This window comes from Apis cerana, linkage group LG14, assembly GCF_029169275.1.
Source record: "Apis cerana isolate GH-2021 linkage group LG14, AcerK_1.0, whole genome shotgun sequence".
In the NCBI taxonomy this organism is placed as follows: domain Eukaryota; kingdom Metazoa; phylum Arthropoda; class Insecta; order Hymenoptera; family Apidae; genus Apis; species Apis cerana.
Window position 1 is genome coordinate 901,723 of NC_083865.1, and position 13,620 is coordinate 915,342.

General features: G+C 17.7%; 1 protein-coding gene across 4 annotated transcripts in view; it reads left to right on the forward strand.

The window, feature by feature from the left end:
- LOC107992562 (KICSTOR complex protein SZT2) overlaps nucleotides 1–12,434 on the forward strand; it is a 99,153-nt gene extending 86,719 nt beyond the window's left edge. For all 4 annotated transcript variants that reach the window (XM_062085157.1, XM_062085159.1, XM_062085158.1 and 1 more), the window contains 7 exons: nucleotides 205–302; nucleotides 5,998–6,424; nucleotides 7,125–7,500; nucleotides 8,881–9,046; nucleotides 9,349–9,565; nucleotides 10,035–11,110; nucleotides 12,089–12,434. In XM_062085157.1, coding sequence (XP_061941141.1) covers nucleotides 205–302; nucleotides 5,998–6,424; nucleotides 7,125–7,500; nucleotides 8,881–9,046; nucleotides 9,349–9,565; nucleotides 10,035–11,110; nucleotides 12,089–12,220 — 2,492 coding nt within the window. In that variant the 3' untranslated portion in view covers nucleotides 12,221–12,434. The remainder of the gene's footprint in view (nucleotides 1–204; nucleotides 303–5,997; nucleotides 6,425–7,124; nucleotides 7,501–8,880; nucleotides 9,047–9,348; nucleotides 9,566–10,034; nucleotides 11,111–12,088) is intronic.
- The last annotated feature ends 1,186 nt before the right edge of the window (nucleotides 12,435–13,620 follow it).

A 13,620-nucleotide genomic window follows, 5' to 3' on the forward strand; every position in this document is an offset into this window, starting at 1 on the left:
CTTTATTTTGTTTACATTATTTTAAACTATTAATTTTTTAAATTATTTTCAACTATATATTATTTGAATTATTATTTTAATATTTTTCTTAAATATTTATTATTATTGTAAGTATTATCGTGGATTATTATTTTAAGTACTTGTTTGATTGATTGCAATTGCATATGCAACTGCACTATATTTTAAAATAATTATTTGTTACAGATCAAAAACTTTTACAAAAATTTAATCCTTTGATATTGGATAATACTAATTTCGTATCAAGACAACGAATATTGTTAGCTGAAGTCCAAAGTGATAATGTAAGTAATAACATAAAATAATTACAGAAAATATCTATAATAAAATAGAAGTAATAAAAAATATTTTTTTTTTAAAAATATAAATTACATTTATATAAATAAAAATATATTTATATAAATATTATAAAAGATTTTTAAAAAATTATGCAAAAACTATTTATTGTATAAATTAAGTAAATTTAATCATGAAACATTGAATTAAAAAATTATTTATTATACAAATTAAATAAATTTAATAATGAATCAAAAATTAAATTTTAAAAATTGAATTTTTTATTTATTTTTATTAAAATACATATATGATGAATTTCAAAAAATTATTTTTTTATCAATTTCAACGTGAACATAATGTGATTTGAATAATTTTTTCTTCTATATATACTTGGTGTTCAATTTTAATTTTTGAATTATACAAATGTTTTCACACTATCCATGTAATTAAGTTGATCAATTTATTTAAAAAAAAAACAAAATTGACTTTCGTATATTCTCTTTTTTATATTCTATTTTTAATATAGAGAATATGATATTTTTTTATTATATGATAATTACATAATATATATTACATAATATATATTATGTATGAACCATTTTTAAAGATTAAATCGAATAAAATGAAAATTATGAAAAATGAATTAATAAAAATTAATCCACATTATTCATTAATGTTTTTTTGTTTAATAGATATTTCTTATTTTCTTTGAAATAAAAAATTTTTGTGCATATTTAAATAAAATTCATTCTGATTTATTTTAAAGAACAAAAATTATGAATATATATATTTATATATATATTTCATAATATAAACAAAAATTAAATGTATCATATTTAAAATGTATTATTTTTTTTCATTATTATTCATTATAATTATTATTATTATATTGTTATTTATAATTATTACATCATTATAATTAATAATAGTAGTATACTAGTAATATATGTATGCGTAGCATATATGTATGTTATATAATAAAATTGTTGGTAATTGGTACAATCAGAAAAGAAATGATTCTATATGTAAAAAATAAATCGAAAATAGAATAAAATTTTTTTATATGATATTTTATTTTTAAGAAAATCGGCATTAAATATTCGCCGAATAAACATTTCACTATTTTGACCTAACATATCTCGCTGTAACATTAGCTTATTAACGAGATATCTTAAATCAAGATATAATCACATGCATTTGACAATTTTTTAAAGTCAATTTAATCGAAAGTCTTATACAATCTTATACTTAAAAAATTTTATTTTATATTTTCTTTTTAATATATTTTATATTTTATTTTATTTTTTGCTTTAGAATTATCAGTTTTTCACTAATTATCGACCATTCTGTATACTTATTTACATGATATTAGTAATTCTGGTATCAAAATTATTCCCTTAATTTTCTATATTCTGTACATTTTTAAATTTAATATATGTTGTTATTGATATTTTTCTGAACAATCCATAGTCATTATGCATTCTTATTATTATTTGCAGCAAATTCATATTTTTATTATTATTATTGTATTTAAAAATTATTAATTATTAAAAATAATAAATATTTAAAATACTAATTCTTAAAAATACTAAATATTTAACTTATAATATAATATGTAATATAATAATATAAAATAATATAAGTTAGAATATATAAAGAAATTATTAATAGTATTAGTTAGATTCATATCAATAATTCGCTATTACACTTAAAAATTTAATATGTATGATTCTTAGTATATCTATAATATTTTACGAATAGAATATTCTTTACACGTAACAATTAGTTATTTTCAAAATTTTAAATCTTAATGAAATTAATTTTGAACATATGAAAATCATTACTCGCATTATTTAATCGAATTTATTTTTAAATAATAGTATAATTATGCAGATTATATTAAATATAAATTTTTCAAAATTATTCATCCAATTGAATGAAAATAATAATGAATAATACTTTATTATAGATTAATAACAATGAATCAATTTATTATATGTTAAATAAATATATTTTAAATATATTTAATTAACTAATTTAGTGATATAAAAATATATTTATTAAAATAATATTTATATATTTGTTAATAAATAAATAAATTCTTATGAAATATATAGATATATTTGATATATCTCTATATATCAAATAAATAAGTAATTCTATTATTCTTGTCTTTGAATTAAATTCAAGATAGATTTGATTTAATCTAAATAAAATTAAGTCTGATTAAATCATTTAAAGATAAGAATATATAACAGGAATATATAAGAATATAATAACAGGAAAAACAACAGAAGCTTTTTTTTGTCATCTATTAAAATTTTAAACAAACATTAAATAATAATCAATTATTATGATATAATAATTAATTAACGTTTAATACGAATTTTATTACAAATTGGATTTTCTTTCATATATCATTTTTAGTAATTAATAACTTTTAAACAATAAAGTAACGACTAAAACTTCTTAGGGATTTTTTAAGAGAATGTCTTTGATTGCATATGATAAACAATGATAAATTGTTAAATGATATATAATAATATATATTGCAATGATATTATAAATTATAATAATAAATAAATTAAAATATATGATAATTCTTTTATAATAAATAGAATTTTCGTTATATAATTATTTAAAAATTATTTAAAAATTATTTAAAATTATTTAAAAAATGAAACAAAATAAATAGATTTTATTTATAAAAAATTTTATACATAGAATATAAAATCAAAAAGATTAATATTAATTAATTCCTTTTTTTTTCTTTCATAAAATTAAAAAAATTAAAGTTATCAATTTAAAACATTTTTGAGGAATTTAATTATTTTTTCAGTATGAGTTCTATAAACCATCTGATGAGTTCTTCAAACCATCAGAATACCTAAAATTATAAATGTCTGGAAATGAGATTATGTCTTCGTTATTGTTGTCATTGTTTTAATAAATAAATTTTATATTACAAAAAAAATGAATGAAATAAAAGAAATAAATATTTTATATATATATAAAAAAAATGTGCTATTCATATAAAATATTCATATTATATTCATATTATTCACTATTCATATTAAATATTCACATAATGAAATATTGAAATATTCACATAATGATATATGAATTTATATAAGAAAACATTTATAATGGATCTTTATATGAAAAATTACTATTATAATTACTATATATTATATTATAATAAATATAAAAATATAAAATATATATAAAAATATATATATAAAATAAGACATTTAAAATTTAATAATAATATTATAATAATTAATATATTATTAATATAAATGAATAATAATTAATGTAATATAAAATGAATTATTTTATTTTATTTTAATGTAGAAAATATAAAAAATGCATAAATTTTTTAAAATTTAAATATATTAATGCATAATATATTCATATGAAATTTTCTATGGTAGGATTTCAATTAATTAGTTTAAGTATGAAATAATATGTTTGGATGAATCGAGGTTTATTAAATAATCGAGAATTGGAATAAAATAATTAAAAATATATTATTATATAAATTATTTTTTCTATAATTTATTTCTATATTTTGAATATTTACTTATAATTAAACTTGATATGCGTTAATTAAAATGTAAATTATTAATCTCAAAAATGTAATGAGAATAAAATAATTATACAAATAAAAGTTTAAAAGAATATAAGAATGCGAATGTATTTGAGAATAAAAATTTCAAAAATTATTCTTGAAAATTATTTTTATTAATGAATATTGCATTAAAAATTATTATATATCGAACATATCGAATACATTGTCCTAGCAAAAAATATTTTCCAAATAATTTTCAAAAAGTTTTTAAAATGTATTCATATTATTATGTTATGATAAAATAGAAGACAAAAAAAATCAAAATCCTTGATAATCAATGATTGAAATTCTGGATAATCGCAAATCAAATTTAATCAAAATTTTACTATATTCACTTAATTATTTTTTATTATAATATATTTTTATTATTTATAATTATTATGAGATACTCCAACAAAAAGAATTAATTTTATATTTTAAACAATCTATACTTTCAAAAATTTCTTGTATATATATATGTATCCTAAGATTTCATAAAATTGGACATAATTTTAATTAATAATTTTATTTTTATTTAAAATCTAGAATTATAATGATAATATTTTTTACAAAATTTCATTGAGAAGATCTTAATAGATTTAAAAATAATCACATTTTATTGTTGTTAAAAAAAAATACACATGTTTGAAGATTTTATTTGAAAGAAAAATTATTTAATTTTGTATATAATTTTGTATCTTCAAAGTAATTAGTATTAGTTAATATGTTTTTCAAGTAGTTAGTATTAGTTAATACGTTTCTTGGTCTTTAATATTGTGCTATTTGTTTATTAATAAAAATTTCAATAAAACTAATATTTACTTTATATATTATATACTTTATATAATGTTATATATTAAAATAATAATTGGAGAAATAATTTAAAGTATAAGATTTGGAAATTTCATTGATAGATGATAATAAGAACATAATATATACAAATATAAAAAATATTAGATTATATATTTCTTTAAATATAATGAATATTAAGTTAGCAATATGTTTATATTTTGTTTAAAAATCGCAAATATATTAATACTATATATATATTATATTATATATTATAGTGTTCCATAAGTTTCTTTCGCACCACACAAATGATTTTAACTGGTTATTTTTATATAAACATGTAGATTATCTATTAGTTGTTTATGATATTGATTTCACTCATTTGAGAGTTCTTTTAAAAAACGTTTCGTTGGTAACAGTCTCTTTCAAAACTTTTTTTCTACAACTTTTTTTTTAATATGAATAGTCAAAGGAAGTATTTGAGGCATATTACGCCTTATTGCTTTAAAAAAGATGATAGTGCAAATGATATTGCAGACGAGATTTGTACTGTTTACGGAAGTGGTATTACAACTATTACGATCATCTATAATTGGTTTAAATTTAGAGATGGCAATTTTGACTTAAAAGATGAAGGTCGCAGCGGCCGTTTAGCAACAACAAATACGGACTTTATCAAGGCTATGTTCGTTGAAAATTCGTGTGCAAGAAATAATGGATACCACTAACATTTCCAGGAAAACGGTAGATAATCACCTGACCAAGATAGAACATGTCAATCAATGAAATTTGGGTTCCAATTATCCACGGAAGCCTTTATGAACTTTATGAATCGCATCTTTATGTGCGATTTCCTTTTCCAGCGACATGAAAGAAATTCTTTTTTAAAGAGACTTATCATACTGGACAAGATATACTGGAGACAAGACTTAAATTTTATATCCAATCCATAAACGAAATAAAAATATACCTCAAGAAATATTTTGCAAATAAGTCCCAACAATTTTGGAAAGAGGGAATAATAATAAGGCTTTCTAAGAGATAAAAGAAGATAGTAGAGCACAACGATTCATATATAACACAATAAATCAACCGTAAACAACAAATATCATGTATTCATTTCGTATCAAAAAAAAGAAAGAAACTTATGGGACATCTTAGTATATATTATATTAACACTATATATAATACTATATATAATACATTAAATCAGATTTTGTAATTACAAATACATCATATTGATAGATAAAATAGAAAATTAATTCATTTTTTTTCATTAATTTCAAATAAAATTATTATTCTAGATAACTCTTTACATGTATAATTGGTCGAAAGAGAAGTCTGAAAAATTAATAAAACAAGCCACAAATTTGGGTACATGGCTTTCATCAAGATCAAATTTTTTTACAAATGTAATAATGCAAAAATTAGGAATATTTTATCATCGACCAAATTTTTCAAGAGAACATGCTAATTCACAATATCTTCAAATTATGGATATGGAAAATCTTACAAAATTTTCTGCTGTGTCATATAATGATGGGAAAGATTGGTCAAAATTGAATACTAGATCACAAAACATAAAACATAATCAGTTTTCATGGAACGAAGTAATTGGTCAAACAATGCGTGATGTAAAGCCTAATAGCATTTTTCATAACAGTATAGATCCAACAGTGAAGGCAGTTTGCGATTTACAAGACTTACGATCTCGCGAAAAAAAAGTAAAAGGTAAATAAAAAATGGAATTTGATTTTATATTATTTATTATTTTTCAATTTAATTTTCTTCATCTAGAAATATTATTTAATTGAAATTAGTTTAGTAATTTAAAATATATAACAAATTTATAGAATAGAGATGACGAATTGATAGCTAGTTATGATTTCTTTTTGTAAACAAAGTTGCCGGATGAGAACATTTTTTCTATCATTAAAATCTTTCAATTTCTCTAGCGAATTTCCACATGAAATGTAATGCATAATTAATATAAATCTAATCACATAATCTAAATAGCAATAATAATAATGTAATTTTTATTTTTTAAATAATCTACAATTTCCATTTGGCAACTTTACTTTTAAATCTAGATATATTAAAATTTGTCTCCTCTATACATATTGTACGTAAATAAGTATTTGTTAAAAAATTGTTTTAACAAATTATTGTATTTTTCTATTATTTCTCTTGTTTGTATTCTTGATTCATTTATTTATTTGTCTTCATTAATTTTAAAATTGTATTCATTATAGTAAAATATATAATTTTTGATATGAAAAAAATAATTAATTAAATAAATTTAATTTCCAATGAGAAAAAATCGTCATATCTATTATCTATAATAAAATATTATAATGATAATTTAATGTGTAATTTTATAAATTTTAAAATTTCATTATGTACTCACAATATTATTTCTCTTAATTTTCAGAAGATTTGAATAAATTATATACAATGTGGCAAAATCGTAGTGCTACTCCGAACATTCCAATTTCAATTATTGCTTTAAATACTTTCAAACAATATTCTCGTTTAATACATTTTTGTCATACGCCATTATTATTTTTACCTTCATGGCGTTTACAATCTGCTGCTACAAGAGATCATTCCCTTACAGCGCAATCAACTTTAAATGCAGGCATTAATATATATCAACAATTATCACAGCAAATACAAAAAAGCCAAGATGACCAAACAGATATTATTAGATGGCATAAGGAATTATGCAGTTTAATGTTATCTGAATATAAGCAATATCTTCATTCATTAGGTTTTACTTCTGTACAAATAGAATCATCTGATAAAAGGTAAAATCATATTAAATTTTAAAATTGCTAATATTAATACAACATTTTTAATTTTTTTTATAAAAATTGTAAATATATTTTTACTTTTATAATAAAAAATTATTTAAAATATGAATTGGACATAAAATATTGAATATATAATGAACGAGATATTTCATAATTTTAAAATTCATTTTTGAGAGATTTTATTAATTAAATTTTTAACAAATAGAAATAAATTTTAAAGAAATCAATTTCTTATAAAAAATATTTTTCGAATTACTGTAAAAATAAAAAATGTTGAAATTTATTAAAAATTTATTTTCATTTTATTAATTATATAATTTTTGTTAATATTAATACTATTATAATATAATTTCAAAGACCCCAATATATATATGGGATATGTAAAAAGAATGATTTTAAAAACAAAAATATGATACTGATAAAATGATATTTAAAAATGTCGGTTGAAATTTATTTATTAAATTATAAATAATTTAAATTCGCATAATATGAAGTGAAACGGAAATAAAATAACAGCAATGATATAATAAAAACAAAATAGTTTCTATATATTCTGTTACCATCTTGCTTTGCAAAGTTAATTATTGAATGATGAATTATATATATATATATATAAAACTTAATAATATATATATAATTTAATAAATAAGCCTTAAAATATATAAATATTTTTATATATCAACTTTTATGTTTTGGCATTCAGAATCGAGTCCAAAAATAGAAGATTATTATATATCAGATTAATACATTGTACAATTATTAATTGTTTGATTTCTTTTCAGTACATTTTAATTTTAAAGGAATCAATATTTTTATTCTGAATGCGACTTGTTTTTATAAGTATATATAATATATATGTAATAGATATATATATATTATATAAATATTATATAGTTTATAAATGAGGAATGATACAATATCAATAAATAATTTAAATTAAGAAGTTTTTTTAAGGGATTTTTGAAAAAATTTTTTAATAAAAAATTATCTTAGGAAATTTTAATTTTTTCATATAAATAAAAGTATTTATTTAGTTAAAACAATATACTTATTCTAATTTCTTTGTATAAAATTTTCTTTCTTTTGTTTATTTTTTTCGTATATAATCAATTATATCTAAAGTAATTAATGAATTTATTTATTTTTTACAAACCTTTAAAAAATAGGCACAATTTAAAAGATTATTTTTTATTTAAAATTTAAAAAATAGTATATATATGTAATTCTTAGATTTGTTTAATATATAATTGTATAATTGTTTTCTAATTTGATATACATTTTTCTTTTTGAAAGAGAGAGAAAATTATAGTAAAATATATAGTAAAATAACATTATTCTATATAAAAATATTTATTTATCTGTAATATTTTTCAGTTTTGAAGAACAAATTCAGCAACAATCTTATTATCTTAAAAAATCAATGCTTGGAGGAATACTGTTATTTGAAATTCATTTATCGCAACCTTTCTTTATTGTTAAATTACATATTATTGAATGCAGTCGATTACAGACAAAAGCAAGTAGTGCTTTAGTGAATCAAGTAAGTTACTTAATTTTTTATTTTTTTAAGTATTCGTATTTCCTAAATTGAATATAATCATAAAACTTATTATAATTTATATTATAAATTACTTAAAAATTAATTTTATAAATAATTCTATATTTTATATTTCTATATTTTGATTTATTAAAATTATAATATAATTAAAAATATTTTTTCTTTTTTTTTTTGGTACTTGAAAATTATTATATTAATTATATTTTAAATCTGATATTTAATAATTAAGTTTTTGTTTATTCTTTTTTTTAATTTAAAAATAATAAAATTTTATTTTGTTACAGTTTATGCTAAGTTTTGTGGATGCATGTGACAAAATCAAAATTAGTATGCATCTACATTCATTTACATATGATTTTCATTTACGTTGTATCCATTCGTATATAGCTGGAACTGGACCTTGGTTAGTACAACAAGGTTATCATCTCATTCATTTTCTTGATGATTTTAACAAATATTATAGTAAAGCTCCAAATTATGCAAGAAATCTTATATACAGTGGTAAGTGGTAATATATGAAGTATGTATACATTTTTTAATTATTTTAAATTTGATGGAATATTAACAGTTACAAAAAATAATATACTGGAATATTTTTAATAAAAATAACAAATTCATAAAGATTTGGAAACTAATATGCACATAGATATGCAATAGAAATAATATTTATAAAAATGAATGTAATGTTTGATAATATATTTGTTTCATATAATGATTTTTATTGATATTAATAATAGTTTTATTTTTGATCTGTGTTATATTTTTTTAAAATATTTTTTTAATTCATATTTAGTGAATAATATTTTATATTCTGAATCAGTATATTTTATTGTTTAGCTATTACTTAATATTTTAAATGAAAAGAAAAAGAGCAAGTAAATTATTGAAATATATATTATACATTAATTAATATATTATTATATATTAAATTAAATTTATATATATATTTTTAATATTTATTTTTGTTTAGATGTAATAACTATTCGCAATTTAGCGATATCCGGTCGGAATTTATATTCTTATTTATTATCTCATGAGAAAATTTATAACATGCGTGTATTTATAATGAAAAATGATCTTCATGATTCTGAAGAAAGTGAATATGTTTTAGTAAGCTTAAAAAGTACTCCTTTAATTAGTTATTGTGACGCACAAGATACAAAATATGCTGATGATTTTGATGTTGTTCTTATTGTATCACATTTAGAACAATCTTCACAAGTAGAAAAAACAGAAATTACTTTAAAATATTATTTAATGTTAACAAGCAAACGAGAATTATATCCAAAGAGAGAAGTAGAGAATAATAAATTAGGAAAGTTTCGTACGGTATATAGTATCGAAAAATCTACTAACACTTATACTGAGCCTGTTATGGATAGTTTAAACGAATCTTCTTCAGTTTGTAGACAAGATACAATTCAAGATTGTAGACAAGATACAAATGATAAAAAAAGTGATGTCAAATTGTACAGTGTTAATTTTGGTATGAATTGTAATAGTACAGGTGCTCCAGTACCTCCACCAGTACCCAATTCTCCATTAACACAAAATGTAAATCCTCCAAATGTCGCAGTTAATTCTCCATCTCCACACTTGATTCAAATACGAAAAGAATCAATTAATTATTTAGGTTATTATTCGTCACATGAACAATTAATGCAACAAACAATAATGTCTCAAGCAAATGCAGCTCGTATACATATAATGAATATGATAAAACGTGGAGCATTGGAATGTAGAACACATCTTCTTTGGAATAAGTTACTAGAAGGTAAATCTGCAATGAATTATATTGAATTCTCTGAACTCTGTTCATTAGCTCATGTTGAGCCTTTATCGAACATGGATCCAAGATTGAAGCCATTTATTAACCAGCCAGTTTCTTGGTATCAAGCTTTATCAAAAGTTTTACAAAATAAATATCAAGAACATCATAAACAATTTAATACACCAGATGGAAATATTAGTCATTTGCTTATATTGCATCCAAATTTTTTTCAAGTTTTTATGATGTTGACTATAGATTTACATGCTTCACGAGGGGTTTGTATCATTTTTTGTATTAATATTATTTCTATATGTTATATAGAACGATATCATCGTGATAAACAAATATTTTCCTATATTAAAATAAATTCAAAAATATAAAATAAAAATTATTCATATATGTAAAAATTTAATAGATTATATTAGTTTACACTTTTATAATATATTCAAGCGGGAATTCTATAAGAGAATCATATCTTATAAATTAATATTTAAAAAAAATAAATTATTAGAATTTATCATTTTTTAAAATTATATTAAATTTTAATATTGTATTTAAATAGATTGTGTTTAATAATTCTTAATAATTTAGATTATATATATTTAATAATTTAGGTAATATGTATTTAATAAATTATAAAATCATTTTTATAATTATATAAAAATATAATAATATATGTATAAAAAATGTAAAATATAAAATGTAAAAAATGTCTTAAATATATATATCTAGAGAATTGAGATTAAGAAATCCTAAATTTTATAACAATTATTCGAAATATTTTTGATAAATTTTCAAATAGTTATCCATTCTAGCTTAAATAAATCATTATATTGAATTTAAAAATTATATACAAATAACAAATTATTCTATTTAAAAATAGATAATTATTTGATAAGTGATAAAAAATATTAAAACATTTTTTTTTATCTTCTTAATTGTATTCTTATATATTATTTATATATTATAAATTTTGTATGTATATATATATATATATATATATAAAATATATAAATTTTGAATGTATGTATATAAAATCAAAAATATAAAAAAAAAATAAAAATATAAAAATTCATATATTTAATAACCGTGAATGTTCCAAAAAATAAATATTTTATTTATTCAAAAAATAAATATATAATTTGCTTGATATTATAATATAATATTAGAAAAAATTTTATTGAAAAATTAAATTTATATAAAGTAATAAATTTACATAATAAAATTTTTAATCGATTTTTGTTTATTTTTAGGATTTATATGCAGTTTATTGTAAATCAGAGGAAGCGATTAATGCTCCACATTGTATAGAAGATACTTATAATTTAATAGAAGGTTTTGTAAATGCTTGTTGTTTTCACTTGTGGATGGGTCTCTATAATTAATAATAATTATACATTCCAAAGAAATAATTTTATTTGTACTTACTATTATTTGTATGTCTTGTATGTACTAATTAACGTATATACAAAATTAATTATATTAATTAAAAAATTATGTATATTTTCATTGTTTGTTATATTGTACTATATTTCATTATTGTAATTTTTATGAAAAATATATTTTTTCTAATTTAAATAAATTTATATTTATATCTTATATTTTTTCTTTAAAAAAGTTTTTAAAATTAAAAAATTCAAAAAATTTTAATAAATTGTTATTTAAAATATAGTTTGATTAAAATGAAAATACACAAATAAATTCTAAATAAAATTTAATTAATTAAGTTTTAATAAATTTTTCTTTAATATAAAATTTTATTTAGATTAAAATGAGAGTAGACAAATTAATTCTAGAAAACCTAAATAAAATTTGGAAAATATATAATTTTCATATAAAATTGAGAGAACGATAGAAAGTCGAGAAATTTTTTATTTCAATAAAATTTGGAAAATATATAATTTTCATATAAAATTGAGAGAACGATAGAAAGTCGAGAAATTTTTTATTTCATAAAAGTAATAAATTTTTATAGATAAATTTAATATAAAATCAAAAAATCATTAAATAAATTTAATATTCATTTAAGAAAAAAAATTTTTTTCTTATACGAATATATGTAAATATGAAAAATATTATAGTTTTCAATTTAAATTTTATATTATAGTATGATATAAAATTGTTGTTTCATTCATTATTAATATATCAACTGTTTTAAGTTTTTTATTATATTCTAAGCTAAAGTTGATAAAAATCAAAATTTTTAAAAAATATTTATGTAAATCTTAATAAATAAAAATTTATATTATAAATAAAAATTTATAAAGAAAAAACCATTTTTATGTAATTTATAATTAAAAATTCATAAAAATAAAAATTTTATTATTTCTAGTTTAAAATTAGTTAAAGTTAGTTAATTAAAATTAGTTAAAGTTAATTAAAAATTGTTGTCCACTAATCATTTAATTAATAAATTAAATTTAAATGATTAATATTCTTATAAAGTAAATAAAAAAGATATTTAGATTAAAATGGAAGATTTTTATTGAAATTTTATTTTTAAAAATATTATAAATAAAATAATTATTATTTTCTTGATAGTAATAAAATAATTAATATTTTTTAATTAATTGACTTATTAATTTAATCTTTACATTGTATTTTTATTTTAAATTTAATATTTATTTTCTCATTTTTCAATGGGAGAATACAAAAAAAAGATTAATTTAACATTTAATTTAACTTCAGTTATCAATAAGTTAAACTTATAAATAAAAAAAAATTCTTCGCATTAGAGATTAATAAGATTTTTCTAGTATTAAATGACAATTGATCCAAGTTAGAT